At 39.2% G+C, this 20889-nt stretch overlaps 1 protein-coding gene across 4 annotated transcripts in view; it reads right to left on the minus strand.

The window, feature by feature from the left end:
- The window catches only part of TBCE (tubulin folding cofactor E), a 67969-nt gene that overhangs the window by 18048 nt on the left and 29032 nt on the right, over positions 1–20889 (minus strand). For all 4 annotated transcript variants that reach the window (XM_014733449.3, XM_070260699.1, XM_070260653.1 and 1 more), the window contains 2 exon segments: positions 12043–12127; positions 3781–3966 (listed from right to left, as the gene is read on the minus strand). In XM_014733449.3, coding sequence (XP_014588935.1) covers positions 3781–3966; positions 12043–12127 — 271 coding nt within the window.

Genomic DNA, 20889 nt, shown 5'->3' on the forward strand with positions numbered 1-20889 from the left:
AGAGGAAGATGGGCATGGATGTTGGCTCAGGGCCAGTCTTTCTCAGCAAAAAGAGGAGGATTGGCAGCAGATGTTAGTTTGGGCTAATCTTCCTCAAAAAAAAAAAAAAGAAAAGAAAGGAGCCCACGTCTTACATCGCCTAAGAGTGTCTAGAACACAGAATTTGGAGCCAGACTGCCTTGGTTCAAATCCCAGTTCCACCACCTCCTTTAGCCTTGGGTGAGTCAACATCTCTGTGCCTCAGATTCCACATCTTTAAAATGCTATGATATACACCCATCTTCATAGGAGCATTACTCACAGCAGCCAAAGGGTGGAAGCAACCCAAGTGTCCATTGACAGAAGAATGGAAAAACAAAATTTGGTATATACGTAAAATGGAATATTATTCAGCCTTAAAAAGGAAATTCTGACACATGTTACAACATGGGCGAACCTTGAAGACATTATGCTAAGTGAAATAAGCCAGTCTCAAAAGAACAAATACTGTATGATTCCATTTATACGAGGTACCTAGAGGAGTCAACTTCATAGAGACAGAAAGTAGAATGTTGGTTGCCAAGGGCTGGTGACAGAGGGAAATAAAGATCTGTTTAATGGCTACAGAATTTCAGTTTGGGAAGATGGAAAGGTTCTGGAGATGGATGGCGGTGACGGTTGCAGAATAATGTGAATGTACTTAATGCTACTGAACTGCACACTTAAAAATGGTTAAGATGGTAAATTTTGTGTTGCGTGTATTTTACAATTGTGTCAAATGCTATGATAATTTAGTGAGTTAGTATTTGTGAAACACCTAGAATACTGCCTGACATACAGTAAGTTATTTTATAAGTACTCATAAAAATAAACATAAAACTGACAATCTTGGGGGAAACACTAAGGTCAAAATGCAGGGCACCAGCTGTCACAATCATCAGAGACTAAGGGCAAAGGCAGCTCAAAGTTCTAGGGCAGAGGCTCCCAAACCTCTCAGTTCCCAGGGCGCTGGGTGTTTCAGCAACTTTTTCACAGTGCCAAAAGAAACACCTCACGGTTCCATTTAGTGAATACCTTAACAGTCATTTACGTCCCCTCCACTTAGTGTCTGGGGGGCACGCACACCTTCCCAAACCCTGGAATCAGATGGACACCACCACCTCCATGTCCCGTGCCACGGTTTTCAGGAGATACTTGCTTTTTATCACAGCAATCACCACAAACCCAGCTCGGGAGGGAGAGGACACCATCGAAAGGGCCTGCGAGAAGATCGTGAAACTGTGAACTACTTCAGACTGGCAGTGCACGCCATGTCCCACAGATGTCACTGTTTCCCTCTAACGGTTAAAATCTCCTGTGTGCCCCAGCAAGTTCTCTGCAGTGCCAGGGGAAACCCTGCTACACAGTTTAGGGACTCAGGTCTCAGTACAGACACCACTCCAGAGCCCAGCCTGCTTCAAGAGCAATCATACATAATGATTTTTATTTGTTTTTGATTCCTTTATTCTAAGTCTTCTCTCAGTGGTATAAACTCAAAGCTGGTCAGCTGGATATTATTAAGGAGATAATACAATGGCCTAAAGCAGAGGTTTCCATCGCTAACAATGATGACTACCAGGCACTGCGGGATCTCACTTGTTACAACAGGTCTAACAGCTTAGGTATTACTTTGTAAATGAGGAAACAGGCTTAGAAACGACAGGTAACTAGCTCTGAGTTGTGTCAGAACCCAGCTTGACTGACTCTAACATTGGGTCTTTTCCAAGAAAGACACTAGCTAATTACTGAACGCAATAATACGCAGGTAGTAGGGTCATTCACCAGAAAGATCCAGGAGTTATGCAGCTGTTCATCAAGTAGGGGAGGAATATCTGTTTGCAATTCTGTTTGCAAAATCTGTTGTTAATATTCACAGAGCCCTTGGTGTTCTCTGAAAGAGATTAACCAATAAGGGAAAAAAAGCGCCTCTTTTAAGGTAAAAGATATTTAAATATTTGCATTTTCAGTGGAAAAAATAAAGCAAAGAGCTCTACCCCTATGAAGCACAGTTCTTCTAAATCCACGTAAATCAGTAGGATAAACAGCAAAAGCCATTCAGGATAGTTCTCTCTTGGTGGTGGCACTGGTCGTGACTTTCTTTTGTTCAATTTATATTTCCTAAAATCTCAACAATGAATGTCTATTCTTTTGTGATTAATAAACAGTCAAGTTGTTGCTTTTTTTAAAATCTTGATTTATCCTGAGTTGTACTGTTTGTTTGTTCGTTTCTTTGTTGTGCTGAGGATGATCCACCCTGAGATAACATCTGTTGCCAATCATCCTATTTTTGAAGATTTGCCCTGAGCTGACATCTGTGCCAGTTGTCCTCTATTTTGTATATGGGATGCCACCACAGCATGGCCACCACCAAGTGGTATAGGTCTGTGCCTGGGAACCAAACCCGGCCTGCTGAAGTTAACCACTAGGCCACGGGGCAGGCCCCACCAGTTTCTTCTTTTTGTAGGCAGATTAGCCCTGAGCTAACTACTGCCAATCCTCCTCTTTTTGCTGAGGAAGAGTGGCCCTGAGCTAACATCCATGCCCATCTTCCTCTACTTTCTATGTGGGATGCCTACCACAGCATGGTTTTGCCAAGCAGTGCCATGTCCGCACCCGGGATCCAAACTGGTGAACCCCAGGCCACTGAAGAGGAACACGTGATCTTAACTGCTGTGCCACCAGGCCGGCCCCGAGTTTCCTTTTTTTAATGCTGGTCATCTATGCCAAAAAGCGGAAGTATCACAAAATGAATTTATTCTTCAACATTATACACCATGTGCATTTTAATTTTTGTACTATGTTAAATCCTAATAACAACAATAGCAACAAAAAGATAGCAAAGAAATTTACTTTGAACCAAACCACAGTTTAATTCTCTTATTTTAAAAACAAAGGAGAAGACTGCCGGCCTATGCCAAGTGGCTTCAAATCTACTCTCCACGGTGGCCACCAGGGGTCACCACTAGGACGCGTCATCCAAGTCAGGGTCAACCACCACAGCACTGACCATCAATCACTAAAGCGGCGTAACCTGGGAGGTCTCGTGGCGTTGTGAGTGCTTCTGTGTGGATTTCAGCTCCCCTCTCTCTGATTCAGTTCATCAGAACGAGCAGGGAGCCTCTGCATAATTACCGTGTACAGAGAGTTTCAGGGAACAGAGAACATTCGGACTCAGCAGTTGTAAAATGCATTATTAGTGCCCCTCAGACCGCTACATACTAATTTGGGATACTTCTTAAAAGCAAGAGCCCACGGTATTCTGATTCAGTAGGTGTGGGACCAGGATTCTGCATGTTTCAAAGGTGCTCCAGGTGGTAAGCGTGCACAGCCCGAGATGGGAACGACTCGGCACTAGATGGTGCCGCGTGCTAGGGCACAGGTAACAACTCAGACCTCTGTCTCCATTTCTGACTTATCATCCAGCGAGAAATGTCACCATGAAATAGAAAAGGACCAAACTGTCAACTTTAGTTACTTAATAATCGGTCATACAAGATAGTATGGTATAAATACTAATAACGGGCAAATCAATGTTTTAATACCAATCTAGAAAAGTCCAACATCCCTGTGCTAACATAAGGATTTTAATTTCCCTGAACACTCGATCCCCAGATGCCTCTAATTTCAGTTTGCTGTTTGCGCAGAAAGGATAGAGCAGTTTGGGAGCAAAGTTCTGGGTGTCAACATACAGTGAGGTGAACTTAAACCCTGCGCCTTGATGAAACTGTGAAAGCCAGCCCCACCATTATCCATTCCACTTACCTTTGCCGTTTTATAACAGAGTCAAAACCAACAGTTTGCACAGTTCTATTTCCAATTGTAACAATTTGCTCTTTGCCGTCTTCCTCTGGTCCATCTTCTAACACGTAACGGTTCTTAAGTGCAGTAAGAAAGTCTACTCCAAAATTCACTTTGTTTGGACGAATAAAGGATCCTCCTGTTGGGTGCCTGGAAAAGGAGGGAAATAATCATCCACGGGGACATTTAAATAAGGTGACACATGCAAAACTCCTTTCTAAACTGTCAGTCTGCCACAAACATAAAACGTCTGCGTTTACAAATTTGTTTACAAACATAGAGGCAAATAGAAGCAATCAATACATTTAAAAAGAAAGAAAAAATATCATCCAAGAAATGGCCATAAAGGCAATGTTCTGAAGGTTTTCAAAATTTTCTGTATGCTGAAAAATCAAAATCAGCATAAAAGGGAAAATAATATACTAAAAAAATGTATAATCAATATGATTGATCATAAAGGGTTGTGAGCTTATGCAAGTGCATAAAATCCCAATAGGTAAACAGACAAGAAATATGGAACAGATAATTCGCATAAGAGGAAACAAAAATATTAAATCCCTGGGGGAAAGTTTTACTTTGCCAATGATTAAGAAATGCAAATTCAAATAACGAAACTATTTTCAACAAAACCGGCAGAAAATAAAGAAAAAATCATAACATCTCAAAGACTGCAAGGTCAGCTTTGTTTTTGATTGTGTGATCATGCTCCTGAGAATCTGTTGGCAGGCAATAATTTTGAAACAAAAACAAAATTCCATTTTACAAAGATTCTGTATAATAGTTTGGAAATCATTAAAATGCCCAGTGGATATAAACTATTGAGTAAACCAGACAGATGACTCATTAAAAAATTCTAGCTATAACACTCAATAAGATTACTCACAAAATAATGTTGAGATTTCTAAAAGTTGAAACAGATTGTACATGACATAACTACAGAGAAATTCTATTTATAGATAGACAAAGTTTAAATAAGGACAGAAAGAAATGAAAACATTTGGGGTTAACAGAATTATGCACAATATCTTTTAAACGATAACTTAAACTTGAACTAAATACAGTTTAACAGCTTAACTATGGAGCTAAAATAGCCCATGTGGGAAGAATTCTACAGAAATATAGGATATTTTACCACAATCTATATTCAGGTTCTATAGCAATTTTTAGTAATGATCTCCAGCAGGATTTAATGGAAATATTAATTATACTGCTGTATGTAATGACCACTCTGTCAGGCTTTCCAAGAGATTCAAAATAGGTCTTTAGATCCATTGAATTTCAGCATTACATCATAGCAACGATACCTTATTTTCAGGGAAATCTAAGTATCACCTATAAAACAGTTGTAAATGTTAATGTTATCTGATCACTTTAGAGAATAAATGACGAAACATATGAATTTCCAAAAATTCTATTATAAATACTATTTCAGCTTACAACCTTTAACTCTTAAACCTTTCTAGAAGTCACTGTAATTACAAAGGATGAAAACTAATATTGATGATAAATTTTGTCAATATAAACAGATAAAGTTTTTTCTGGGAAGTGGGTCTATAGAGATTACCAGATGGTGAAAGAACTTGTGATCCCAAAAAGTCAGAAGTGATGCCACAGGCAAGAAGTGGCCCGGAGGTCATTAGAACCCCAGAGGCTGTGGTCCTAGAAGCCACTGGAGGAAGCGGACAAGTGCGTCCAGTGCTATGAAGGCCTGGAAGGTGACAGCTGAGGCTGGCCAGTGAATCTAGCAAACGGAAGGTAACTTGGTGGGAGCAGCTGTGGGGGAACAGTAGGCAAAAGCCTGATGGGGTGAGTTCCAGAGAGTGAGAGGACAGTGAGCACAGACTGTGCCCATCAAGGGCACAAGACAAAGAAGATGAGGGATGTGTGTGTATTTATATATGTGTGTGTGTATGTGTATATGTGTGTATCCAATAGTATTCCACACACAATGGAATACTACTCAGCCATAACAAAAGATGAAATAGTGCCATTTGCAGCGACATGGATGGACCTTGAGGGTATTATGCTAAGCAAAATAAGACAGAGAAAGACAAACGCTGTATCATTTCACTCATATCTGGAAGATAAAGAAACAAACAAATACATAGTTACAAGAACAGATTGGTGGTTACCAGAGGGGAAGAGGGTGGAGTGAGGGCGAAAGGGGTAAAGTGGCACATATGTATGGTAACGGATTAAAAACTAGACTCGGTGGTGAACATGATGCAGTCTATACAGAAGTGGAAATATAATGTGGTACACCTGAAATTTACATAATGCTATAATCCAATGTAAACTCGATAAAATTTAAAAAATTTAGTTTAAAAAGACTAATAATACCAAAGATTGGCAAGGGAAGGAAGCAACTGGAACTTTCATACGTTGCTAGTCAAAGAGTAAAATGTACTCTGGAAAACAATCAAGTAATTTTTTATATAGTTAACCACACACCTACCCTGTGATACAGCAATGCCACTTCTATACATTTACCCAGGAGGAATAAGGACATATGTCCACACAGAGAACCTACATGAATATTCATATTAGCCAAAAACTGGAAAAAACTCCAACAAAGGCCATTAACAGATAAATGGATTAAACAAATTGTGGCATATTCATTCATGGAATACCACTCAGCAACAAAGGGGATGAACTACTAATGAGCTACATGCGACAGCAAGGAGGAATCCTCACAGACGTCATGATGAACAAAAGAAGTCACACACACAAGGGCGCACACTGTACGATTCCATTTATGCAAGTTCTAGAAGAGGCAACACTAATTTACGGTGACAAAAATCAGAATAGTGGCTGCCTCCAACCTTGAGGGAGACTGAGAAGGGACACGAGGGGATTCTCTGGGGAGAATATCCTATATCCTGAGATTGGTACACGGATTTCACAGGTGGATGCGATTGTCAAAACTCATCCAATTGTATGTTTATAATCTATGCATTTTATTGTATGTAAATTACACCTCAATATAATTGATATAAAAATATTATGTATTTAAATGAAAAAATAAGTTTGAGAGCGCAAATTTTAAAATTAGGACATTTATAATAAATGAGAAGGCAACAACGCAAAACAAATGCCATGGTTTTCACTTCTGTCCTAAATTTTTAAAACAGTGGTAATGAACAATTCAAGGAGAGATCTTTGTTGCTGTGTAGTTTGGCTGCAGGCAGATGAAAGGAGTTAGGAATGGTGCTGGGTAGTTGCTAAGTAGATGCCATGCCCTTTACAGATCAAAGGAGAACATCAAAGATCAGTGTCCTCTGAAACATTCCTGGCAGGTTTCTTAGAAAACAAAACAGCCCAGCAAATAATGAAAAATGCTGGCTGAATGAGTGCCTCTCGATAACAATAAATCTCCAGAGAGAAGCTAATAATTCACATAGACTCCCTGAGATTCTAGATTAATATCAAGATGTTGCATTCAAACACTGAAATTCTGAACTCTGTCTAAAGAGAAAACTTGGGAGGGGGGAGGGAGTGGCGGCAGGAGAGTCCAAATTTATTTCTCTCGTAAGCATTTGGCTTGTTCAAGTTCCTCCCTGCTCTGCCCACCAATTACAGATGCTGCTAGCAAAGAAAATCCTGACCATGGCTTTGCAGAAATGGAAGACTCTCAGGAAGCCCTGTAATCGAGATTCAGGCTGCCCTACATCCCCAGGAGGGTTGTCAGAATTCAGGATGCCCAGCTAAATCTGAACTAGCCAATCATTCTTCAATATAAGTATGTCCCATGTGTGTCCCATACTTATACTAAAAAATTATTTACTGTTTATCTGAAATCCAAATTTCACTGTGCATTTTTTATCTTTATTTGCTGAATCTGGCACTACTACTCAAAGGTAAAGGATCCCCAACAGATTCCAAACTCCCATAGTAAGTATCTTTCTGGTTGGGGCTCTACGTGCTGGGAAAGGCTGGGTCTCTGAGGAGTTTCTGATAAATGTCGTTCGTCTTGATACCCTGTTAGTTACAGGCACATGTAGAGCCTTTTCAGTTCATCATGAGAGGAGGAATGTTCACTTTCATTCACTGTACATTGCTGTAATAGCTAAAGAATTGACTTGGTAACTCATTTTCCCCACAGAAAAACAGCCCAGTAGATAAGCGACTTTTTGCAGACTGCTTCTGAGTGACACAATTTTTATTTTGCCCTGATTTGTGGGAGGCTTTCAAAAATGAAATCTCTCTCTTCAGCTTGCAGAGACATGCCTTGCCTGTACACTATCAGCACATTTAGTGATTTAAAAAAAAAAAATTTCTCTAACACTTTACACCATACCAAAAGGACATTTTATACTGATCCATTAACGCTCATTCAAGAACCTCAAGACACTTTACAACAATATGATGACACACACAGGATGAGTAACTCAAGGGACTTCCTTTTTTTTCTCCCCCTGAGGAAGATTTGCCTGAGCTAACATCCGTTGCCAATCTTCCTCTTTTTGTATATGAGCTGCCACCACAGCATGGCCACTGACAGATGAGTGGTGTAGGTCCATGCCTGGGAACCAAACCGAGGCCGCTGAAGTGGAGTGCGCCAAACTCAACCACTAGGCCACTGGGGCTAGCCCAAGGGACTTCCATTTTTTAAGTTATTTAGTATTATGGACACAGTCTAGACAGTATGTCCCCTCTGATGCCAAGCACTAAAGTTAGATTCCATTCACTAGTAGAGAAGAAAAGTCACACTGTACGCTTTCTTCCTTACCGGAAAAGAGAAATCATATAATTGCTTGGAAAGAGAACACTTTAAATAAAAGCTGAGTGGTGGAATACTGACCCACACAGCTCTGTTTAGAGTATACTCTCTAGTTGAGGTTGAAAGAAAAAAACTGGCACTCACTCTGCTCTCCAGGGACAAGGTCGAGAGAACTTCAAGGTTGATGACCCCTAACTGAGCCTCTCAACTCCTCAAAAGACGAGACGGGGAACAGAAACACCTGGGAAAGACACTGATGACTGCCTCACAGCCATGAATCTGGGATAAACTTGTCAACTACTATTAATTGATAGTGTCACAAATTTTAATTATCATAATAGCTCAGGAGATTGCCATATTTACCTTAGGTTATAATAAGAGGAAAGATCAGAATGAAACTAAAGAGTGACATGAATTATCAAAACTCACGTTTAGAGGGGCTTTATGAGCTGGTCTGGTCCACTCCCTAATCCTCTTCTGACAGTGTCACACCAACTATTCAAGAAGAAACAATATCTACCCTATTTTTAGAGACCTACAATGAAGAGGAGTCCACAGCCAGGATTTTAGCTCAACTCCAGTTTTTCATGCTATATTCATAACCCATTACCACATCTGGTCATCCTGAAAGATATTAATAACACCTGTCATAACCACCTCAAAGAATCAGAATAAGGAACAAACATGATAAAATACAGAAACACTGCAAGCTAACTGTAAAAATGTTTATTCCCTGGGTTAAGGCTATATTCTTCTTTAAGGTCACTGTTAAAATGGAGGTTAGCCCCTTGCAAATGTCATTCTACTCCAAACTGGAGTCTCGTGAGATTAACATGAACTGAACTGGTGGGAGGAAAAATCCACTGTGAAGAATGTATGCCATGAGCTGGGCCTTGAAAACCACACTGTCTATTCTAAAGTTTTGTTGCCGAGAGTCAAGACCTAACCCCCACAGCAGAGTATCACCCTACCCACCCGGGATGCTGGGAGACCCCAGACGCTGAGCTCAGCAAGCATCCCACTCAATATACCCCAATATCCTTTGCTTCCAGTGCAAAGGATAGCCAGGTAACTTTTAAAAGATTTATGTGCCAAAGTGCATAACTACATTCTTATATATCTAACACACTATCAGCCATTTGCTATTAACATGTTTCTGAAGAGATGGGAATCCTAGTTCTGCTATAATATGACAACTTCTGATTCATATTATTATTATTTTTTTTTGAGGAAGATTAGCCCTGAGCTAACTACAGCCAGTCCTCCTCTTTTTGCTGAGGAAGCCTGGCCCTGAGCTAACATCCGTGCCCATCTTCCTCTACTTTAATATGTGGCATGCCTACCACAGCAAAAGTCATCAGGGCCAATCTTCCTTACCAAAAGAAAAAAAAAGCATTAGGCCGGCTCTGTGGCCAAGTGGTTAAGTTTGCACGCTCTGCTTCGGCGGCCCAGGGTTTCACCAGTTCAGACCCTGAGTGCAGACATGGCACTGCTCATCAGGCCATGCTGAGGTGGCGTCCCACATGTCCCAACTAGAAGGACCTACAACTAAAAATAAACATCTACGTATTTGAGGGCTTAGGAGAGAAAAAGGAAAAATAAAATATTTTTTTTAAAAAAAAGACTCCAGTGAATTTATCAAAAAGGAAGAAGTATATATGACTTCTTGGTAAGAGATCTGAATTAGCTTAATAAAAAATACACATGGTGTAATCTGTTTTTCCTGATTTAGAGATTCTAAGATATTGGTATAATCTTTACTAGTTGAAGTCATGTTCCAATCAATACCAATATAAGCATTAATAAAGGACAAGGCAATTCCTTTAGTCTAGACCAGCGGTTCTCCACCACATCAGACCCAAAGCTCCCTTTATTACTGCCCCCAAAATCTTCTGAAACCTAATTCATAGATAACATTACCCACCCACATAGGATTTTAAAGTCAACAAAATGCTCGTTTCTATGAAATGAAAGAAATTTATAATAATATGTATTTCAATATGCAAATGCTCAGCCATGACTATTCAAGAAGACACAATGAAGGAAGGAAATGCTTATTCCAAGGATCAGAAAGCAAATGTTGTGTCTAGGCCCCTGAACTGAGGCCTCCCATCAGCACTTCAGGGCAAATCCCAGATCTGCTGGGACTGAATCAAGTCTTGATTTTTCTGCTCAGAGTAACCAAGACTGAAAATATCGCCATATCCAGAGACCATTAAGGACCATGTAATCGGGACCTGCCCGGTGGCGCAGAGGTTAAGTTCGCACGTTCTGCTTCTCGGCAGCCGGGGGTTCGCTGGTTTGGATCCCCGGTGCGGACATGGCACCGCTTGGCACGCCATGCTGTCGTAGGCGTCCCACATATAAAGTAGAGGAAGATGGGCATGGATATTAGCTCAGGGCCAGGCTCCCTCAGCAAAAAAGAGGAGGACTGGCAGTAGTTAGCTCAGGGCTAATCTTCCTCAAAAAAAAGAAAAAGAACAAAAGGACCATGTAATCATGGACAATTTGGGCAGAAGAGGAAAGTGCGCTGGGGCAGGCTCCACAGGAAAAGTTCCTCCACTGGAGGTTTTGTGAGGTCACGGTCAGGTAGTAAGGGATCAACAGGCCAGGCTAGGAAATTTCCATTTCCACACCTCCTTAAACACACAAAGTGCTCCCTCCATCCTCCACGAACTCTTGACAGATTCTGAGCTGGCCCCGTTCCACGTCTGCCGTCACAGCTGGCGTGTTCCTAGGAATATGCTGCTGCTTCTATCCTGACTTCTAAAAGTACCAAATGGTGGACTAGGAAATGTACTTTGTTATTATCTAATTTTTGCCTTCATTTTAGAGGTTGGTAAGTTTAGTCTCATTCAGAGTCATAAAGATTGTTAAAAGTAGAGTTGGAAGCCCCTTCATTTCCAGGCCAGGATTGTGTTCACTCTACCACATTTAAAGAAAATAAGCTTAATATTAAGAGATCCTTTTGAGAAACTGAAACCTAAGGAAAACAAACAGAAATTTAAAAGATAGACTCTGCCTGAAATTCCCCACCGTCCTTTTCAGAGCTTCACGCAGTTTCTCTGAAATCAAGCAGTTAAAAAGATTAGTAGATATGCAATATAATGCGTAACTCTTTTCATGACAAAAGGTTTTTTTAACGGTGGCCTAGCATTCCACTATTTGGATGTTCTGCATTTTGTTTAATCGACTGCTTCTTATTGGATATCTAGGCTATTTCTTTTTTCTATTATTCATTTAATGGATTTTAAATTATTAATGAATCAATGAGAAATGTTTATATTCATCCAATTAAAAAAAACTGTCAAAAGATAAAAACACAAAAAGGACAAAGAAAGCAACCCCATTTGTAAGGTTAAGAGTCAGAGTTTTAAAAACAGGAAAAAAACTCTACACACAGAATTGTCTTTTTAGAATACACCAAGAGTCAACCATTTCTTCTTCTTTATTCAACTATTAAATATTATCCTAAATAACCATGCAGATTCATAATGAAAAATTACCTGCATTTAAAATATACAGTCCCTTCATGGCTTCCATCATGCTTTCCTCTCTCGGGATTGTCCCATTCCACTCCTAACCAGAATCCTAGCAGAATGAGAAAAACCAAATGAGCAATAAATGGTGACAGAGATAATGCTCCATTTTTCTGCAAGCAAATACAGTTTGCAATGGAAACCATATCACACAGACACAACTGGGGGAGAAAGAAATGTCTTTGGGAAGGAACAAGTTAACCTTAGACTCAGGACTTCAATCACCAAATGCAATAGCATATTTGGCTTAAAAAACCAACAAAAACAAAAATCACAATTTAGAAAACAACAATGCCTTAAATTTATTGAGCACTTACTAAATGACAGAAACTCTTATTTGCATTATCTCATGTTATCCTTACAACAATTTCATCTTTGTAAAGGAAGTATTATTATCCTCTTTTTACCAGTTCCTGGACAAACACACATTTTTTTGAGTCCTGGTCTAGTAATCTGCTTTGCATAAAATAAAATTCTCTCTATATACAGTATTCTTATTCAATAAAGGTAAAATAACTTGCCCAAAGTCACACATCTTCAAATTCAAGTCATTCTAACTCTAGAAGTCAAAACTTACCCATCATACTATGCCATCTTTTTTTTATTATTGAGTTCATAATAGTTTACATCAAAGTAAGATTTCAGTTGTACGTTATTTCTTGACTGTTACCACGTAAGTGCTCCCCTTAACCCCCTGTGCCCATCCCCCACCCCCCTTCCCTGGTAACTGAACTGTTTTCTTTGTCCATGTGTTTGTTTATATTCCACGTATGAGTGAAATCATGGTGTTTGTCTTTCTCAGACTGGCTTATTTCGCTTAGCATAATTCCCTCCAGGTCCTTCCATGTCATTGCAAATGGGATGAATTTGTCTTTTTTTATGGCTGATTCATATGATGCTATCTTTAATTCATATCTAATATTTGCATAGCACCTTACAGTTTTTAGAGCATTTTCTTTATCTTCTCTCCTCCCTTATGTTATGTATACAGCACTGTGCTAGGTGCAAAAATAATTAAGACAGAGAGTTTCACATCTGAATCTATCTTCCTGCTGAGAACAACTAGAAAAGCTGGATAAACTATTTTTAAAAATCATTTTACACAAACTAGGATGGTCAATGTCAAAAAACAAAACAAAACAGAAAATAACAAGGGTTGGCAAGGATGTGAAGAAATTGGAACTCTTCTGCATTGCTGTACTTAATACCACTGAATTACTACTTAAAAATGGTTAAAATGGTAAATTTAGTTACGTATAATTTACCACAATTTAAAAAATAGGCATACACATAAAATGTCTCTTTGAAAGCACCAAGAGCTAACAAGGCAGTGAAGAATTACAAAGCTAATACTCGGGAGAAGAGGGAAACCCAAAGGCTTGAACTAAACTTTTAGAGCAACTTTTTCCCCTTGAGGCATCTGCTGATTCTGGTAGAAAAAGCTGAAAAACTAAAAAGCTGACGAGAGCTTTGGACAGATTTGAAGTGCTAAGAGATCAATACTGAAACTCATAGCCTCTTGGGAAGATGGAGATCGCTGAGCAACTTTCTAGGTTTGTGCTGGGGCTTGAAATGCCTTCATCCCAAGAGTAAGGAGGAACCAACTCTAAAGAGACTGGCCCTTGTAGAGATGGAAGGCCGACTCGAAATCATCTCATTCCCAGACTTGTTTAGAGCGGTCTGGGATTGCTACTGACCCTCGCCATCTGCCAGAGGAAACTTTAGTCCTCTCTGGAGGAAGACAACACCACGGAAAAGTTCAAACTGTAATTTTTCATAATCAGTATCTGGCACTCAAACAAAAATAACCAAGCATAGAAAAAGATAAGACTATATGAAAACCAAGAAAAACAACAGCCAGCAGAAATAGATCCATCAGGCATCTGCAAAGCGGAGTTTTAACTATGTTTAATATTTTCAAGAAAACAAAAGATAAACTTGAGAATTTCAGCAGAAAATTTAAAAACTATGTTTTTAACATGCTAAATGGAAATTCTGGGACTGAAAATTTCAATAATTCAAATTATAATCCAATGGATAGAATTTTACAACAGATTATATGTAATGAGGGAAAAAAACAGGTCTGAAAAAAATATATACAGAAGGAAGCACAGTGACAAGTGATGAGAAACACAAACTAGGGTATAAAAGACATAGAAGATACAATGAAAAGGTCTACCATATCTATAACTGGAGTCCCAAAAAGAAAGTAGAGAGAGATCATGGAAGAAGCAATCTTTGAAATACGACTGAGAATATTACTAATGACTAATTAGTCTAATGACTAATGACTAATTACTAATGACTGAAAACAAAACTAAGGAAAGCCATCAAGCCACAAATTTAAGAAGCTCTAAGAACAACAAATAGTAAAAATGCAAAGAAAACCACACCCAGGGATATTATAGTAAAATTGCCACATACGTAAGACAAAAAGAAAAATCTTAAAATAGCTCAGGATAGGGGAGAGGAAACAGATTATCACCAAAGGAGAACGACCAGACCAAAAGCTGACTTTTCCATAGAAACAGCAAAAGCAAGAAGACAAATGAATGATATCTTCAAAATACTGAAAGAAAATAATGGTGATCTGGAACACTGTAATTGGTGAAAATATCCTTCAAAAAAGTGAAGGCAAACAAGGGGCTCTGAATGAACAAATCCATCTTGAAAAATAAGAATAAAGTCAGAGGACTCACACTTTCCATTTTCAAAACTTACTACAAAACTGCTGTGATCAAAACAATGTGGTACTGGCATAAAGTTAGATATATAGAATTGAGAGTCCAGGAATAAACCCATACATGGTCATTTGATTTTGAACACAGGTTCCAAGTCCACTCAAAGGACAGCGTCCTCAACAAATAGTGCTGAGACAACTAGATATCCACATGCGAAAGAATGAATTTAGACTCCTACCTCACATCGTATATGAAAATTAACTCAACACAGATCAACAACCTAAGTATAAGAACTAAAATCATAAAACTCTTAGAAGAAAACTTTGAGGTAAATCTTCATGACCATGGATTTGGCAATGGATTCTTAGATATGACACCAAAACACAAGCAACAAAAGAAAAAATAGATAAATTGGACTTCATAAAAATTAAACACTTTTGTACATCAAAGGACATTATCAAGAACGAGAAAAGACAACCTATAGAATGGGAGAAAATATTTGTAAATCACAAACCTGATAAGGGCTTAATATCTAGAATATATAACAAAGTCCTAAAACTCAACAGCAAAAAGACAACCCAACTGAAACATGAACAAAGGACTTGAATAGTCATTTCTCCAAAGAAGATAAACAAATGGCCAATGAACCCATGAAAAGATGCTCAACATCATTAATCATTAGGGAAAGGCAAATAAAAACCACAATGAGATACCACTTTGCACCTACCAGGATGGCTATAATCAAAACAATGTAAAGTAACGTGTTAACAAGGATGTAGAGAATTTGAAACACTCATACACCACTGGTGGGAAGGTAAAATGGTGTTGCCACTGTGGAAAACAGATTGGTGGTCCCTCAAAAAGCTAAAGAGAATTATCATACGATCTGGCAATTCTACCTATAGGTATATAAACAAAAGCACTGAAATAGGGACTCAAACAGATACCTGTACACCATTATTCACTGCAGCATTACTTACAATAGCCAAAAGGTAGAAATAACCCAAATGTCCATCAACACATGAACAGAAAAACAAGATGTGATGTACATACAATGGAATAGTATTCAGCCATAAAAAGGAATGAAGCCCTCACACATGCTACACGGATGAACTTTGAAGACATCATGCTAAGTGAAATAAGTCATCCCAAAAGGACAAATGCTGTATGAGTCTACTTATATGAGGCACCTAAAGTCGTCCCTATTTAACTGTACACTTAAAAATAGTTAAGATGGTAAATTTTACTTTATATATGTTTTACCACAAATAAATAATTTAAAATGTTAAAATGGTTAGAGGAGAGGGAGAGATGAATAGGCAAAGCAGAGAGTCTTTAGGGCAGTGAACCTACTCTGTATGTTACATGTCATTATAAATTTGTCCAAAACCCATAGAATACACGACACTGAGAGCGAACTCCAATATGTCCACTCATCTGCTGATGGACACTTAGGTGGTTTCCACGTCTTGGCTATTGTAGATCATGCTACAATGAACATGGGGTTTACATATGTTTTTGAGTTAGCGTTCTCGTGTTCTTTGGATAAATACTGAGAAGTGGAATTGCTGGATCATATGGTAGTTCTATTTTTAATTTTTTGACGAACTTCCATACTGGTTTCCATAGTGGCTGCACCAATTTACATTCCCATCAACAATGCCCAAGGGCTCCCTTTTCTCCACATCCTTGCCAGCATTTGGTATCTCTTCTTTTAGCCATTCTAACAGGTGTGAGGTGCTATCTCATTGTGGTGTTGATGTGCATTTCCCTGATGATGAGTGATGTTAAGCACCTTTTCATGTACCTGTTGGCCATCTGTATGTCTTCTTTGGAAAAACCTCTATTAAGATCCTCTGCTTGGTGGTGGCTGAGTGGTTAAATACACCTGCTCTCCTTTGGTGGCCCAGGGTTTCACTGGTTCGGATCTTGGGCACCAGCATGCCACCGCACATCAAGCCATGCTGAGGTGGCGTCCCACATAGCACAACCAGAAGGACCTACAACTAGAATATACAACTATGTACTGGGGGGTTTGGGGAGAAGAAGGAGGCAAAAAAAAAAAAGATTCTCTGCTCGTTTTTTAATCGGATATTTTTTTTTTTTTTTTTGCTATTGAGGGTGAGTTCTTTATGTATTTTGGATATTAACCCCTTATCAGGTATATGATTTGCAAATACTTTCTCCCTTTCCACTTTGTTGGTGGTTTCCTTTGCTGTGCAGAAGGTTTTTAGTTTGATGTAGTCCCACTTGCTCATTTTTGCTTTTGTTCCCTTTGCTTTTGGTGTCATCTCATGTAAACTATGGACTTAGAGTGGTAACAATCTATCAACATAGGTTCATCAATTGTAACACATGACCCAGCCTGGTAGGGGATGCTGCTAATGAGGGAGACTATGTATGTGTGAGGCAGGAGGTGTACAGGAAGTCTGTGCACATTTATCATTCAGTTTTGCTGTGAACCTAAAACTAGTCTAAAAAATAAGGTCTATTTTAATAAAAATTGGCACCTGAGCTAACATCTGTTGCCAATCTTCTTTTTTTCTTCTTCTTCTTCTCCCCAAACTCTCCCAGTACATGGTTGTATATTCCAATCGTAGGTCCTTCTGGCTTTGCCACATGGGACGTCACCTCAGCGTGGCCTGATGAGTGATGCCATGTCTGCACCCAGGATCTGAACCAACGAAACCCTGAGCCGCTGAAGCAGAGCACACAAACTTAACCACTCGGCCATGGGGCCAGCCCCAATAAGGTCTATTGTAAAAAGGTTAAAATGGTAAATTGTATGTTATACATATTTTATGACAATTTAAAATGTTAATGAAAAAATGGTCAAAATGGCAAATTTCATGTTTTATATGTATGTAACCACAATTTTAAAATTAAGAAAAATGAAGGCAACATAAAGGCAATTTCAGCAAAGAAAAATTCATAGGGGTGATCCTCAAGGAGAAAGAAAATTATCCCAGATGGAAGCCTGAGGCTATAGAGGGGAATGAAGGGCCACAAAAAAGTAAATATATGGATGAATTAAACTAATATTGACGATATAAAGTAATAATAATTTCAGCTCTTTGGGTTTAAAACATACCTAGATTAAAATATCCCACACGAGTTAGGAAGTGGGTGAGTGGAATCAGTGTTCCAGTGTTCTAAGGTCTTTGCATGAGTCAGGAAGAGGTAAAGTTACTAATTTTTATTAGACTTTTTTTTTGGTGAGGTAGATTGGCCCTGAGCTAACATCCATGCCAATCTTCCTCTATTTTGTACGTGGGATGCCACCACAGCACTGCTTGATGAGCAGTGTGTAGGTCTGCACCCAGGGTCCAAACCTGCAAACCCCAGGCTGCCAAAGAGGAGCACATAAAGTCAAAGATGCATGTTTTAATCTCTAGAGTAACCAGTAAACAATAAAAAATGTATAACTACCAAATTAATATAGAGGAAAAATAAAATAAGAAACAAAGAACAGAGCATAGGCAAGACAAATAGAAGGCAAATAGTAAGATGGTAGATAGAAACCCAAATTATCAACAATTAAGTGAACCAAAAATGGACTAAAGGTTGTGATTAAAAGACAGTGTGCAAAAACCATCGTTGGATTTGATAGGGATTGCACTGAATCCACAGATTGCTTTGGGTATTATTGACATTTTAACAATATTAACTTTTCCAATCTGTGAACATGAGATATCTTTCATTTATTTATGTCTTCTTAATTTCTTTCAGCAATATTTTGTAGTTTTCATTGTACAAGTCTTTCTCCTCCTTAATCTCTTTGGTTAATTTAATTCCCAAGTATTTTATTCTTTTTGATAAATATACAATGGAATATTATTAAGCCTTAAAAACTAAGGAAATTCTGACACATGCAACAACATGGATGAACCTTGAGGACATTATGGTAAGTGAAATAAACCAGTCACAAAAGGACAGACATTGTATGATTCCACTTACACAAGGTATGTAGAGTAGTCAAATTCACAGAGACAGAAAGTAGAGGCGGTTGCCAGGGACCGGCGAGAGGGAGAATGGGAAACTATTCTTTTTTTTTTATTTTTTTATTTTTTGAGGAAGATTAGCCCTGAGCTAACTACTACCAATCCTCCTCTTTTTGCTGAGGATGGCTGGCCCCGAGCTAACATCCATGCCCATCTTCCTCTACTTTATACGTAGGATGCCTACCACAGCATGGCTTTTGCCAAGCGGTGCCATGTCCGCACCCAGGATCAGAACCTGCGAACCCCAGGCTGCCTAGAAGGGGAACGTGTGCACTTAACTGCTGAGCCACTGGGCTGGCCCCATGGGAAACTATTATTTAATGAGGACCAAGTTTCAGTTTAGGAAGTTAAAAAATGTTCTGGAGATGGATGATAATGATAGTTGCACAACAGTATGAATGTACCTAATGCCAATGAACTGTACACTTAAAAATGTAAATTTTATGGGAGCCAGTCCCCTGGCTGAGTGGTTAAAGTTCCACGGGTTCCACTTTGGCAGCCTGGGTTCATGGGTTCAGATCCCAGGTGCAGACCGACTCCACTCATCAGCCCTGCTGTGGTGGCAACCCACATTTAAAACAGAGGAAGACTGGCACAGATGTTAGCTCAGGGCTAAACCAAAATAACTAACTAAATAAATAAATTTTGCTATGTGTATTTTACTACAACAAAAAAATAAATAAAAACGCAAAGACTGAAATCACAGGGTAGGTTCTCTGAACACAACAGTGGAATTCAGCTGGAAATTAATAACACAAGTTCATCAGAAAATCTTCATGTTTAGAAAGTAAGTAATATCATTCTAAATTACCTTGCATCAAAAAAGAAAGCATAATATAAATCAGAAAATATTTTGAGCAGAATGATAATGAAAATACTACATATCAAAATTTGCGGACTGTAGCTAAAAGTTGCATTTGAGAGAAACTTATAGACTTAAATTTATATGTTAGACAAAAGAGTGAAAATAATCAGCTGTCTCAAAATGTTAGGGGGAGAAAAAACAAGCAGATTAAACCTATAGAAAGTAGAAGGAAGTAAATAAGAAAGAGCAAAAACTGACAGGATAGTAAAATAAATAAGACAGTTCCTTACCCCCACACATCTTCAAGTTTTCTAACAGGGATAGATGTGTAAACTAACAGTCACTACACAAAGAACAAATCTGGTATTAAAGTAGGTCTGCATGTTATGGCAGCACAGATAAGAAGCCAGGTAATATTGCTGGGGTGGTGTATGACACAGGGAAGTAGTAACATTTGAGGTAAACACTGAAGGGAAAATAGCTGAGGCAAGACAGTGAGAGTTCACGAGCCGTTTAGGGAACCTAAAAAAATCCAGGGTAGCTAGAGCTCAGAGTGTTGCAGGGGCACAGGGCAGGAGAAGAAGACAAAAGACCTTGAAAGAGGCTGAGCCCTAATGTAAAACTCTTGTACAACACGGAGAAGAGCCTGAACTTTATTTACCCTGCTTCCCCCCAGAGCCCTATTTAACAAGCTTGGAGAGATACACTGAGAGAGCTCAACTCTAAAGATAAGAAACTAAAGCTCAGAGAAAATGTGAGACTTGCTCAAGGGAAAACTGTTTCTCTAACCTCACAACACTTCTGACCCTGGATGTGGGTTCTCCCTCACCAAGCAATTCTCCAATTCTTGCTGGACACAGACTGCGTGTCCTGCAGTTTAACTCGATTCTGTACCAACTGCTCGGAGGTATGCAGACCCCACAGGTTAGGGGCTCAGTCCCACAAGACTGTCCCCACTTCAGATGCTAGTCACAAGTCCCAGGTTGTCACCTGTACTTCTCACCAACTGGTTATAAATCATGAATTTCCACATCCCTTCCTCAGGTTTGATAATTTGCTAGAACGCTCACAGAACTCAGGGAAATACTTACTTACATTTACCGGTTTATTACAATATAAGGATATAATACAGGCTACAGATGAATAGCTAGATAATGAGGTACAGACGGTGAGATTCAGAAGGGTCCTGAGTACAAGAGCCTGTCCCTACAGAGTTTGGGGGGCCCCACCGTCCCAGCATGTGGATGTGCTCACCAACCTGGAAGCTCTCCAAACCCTGCAGTTCAGGGATTTTCATGGCGACTTCAGCAAGTAGGCATGAGTGATA

Source organism: Equus caballus, chromosome 1 (genome assembly GCF_041296265.1).
Source record: "Equus caballus isolate H_3958 breed thoroughbred chromosome 1, TB-T2T, whole genome shotgun sequence".
NCBI lineage: Eukaryota > Metazoa > Chordata > Mammalia > Perissodactyla > Equidae > Equus > Equus caballus.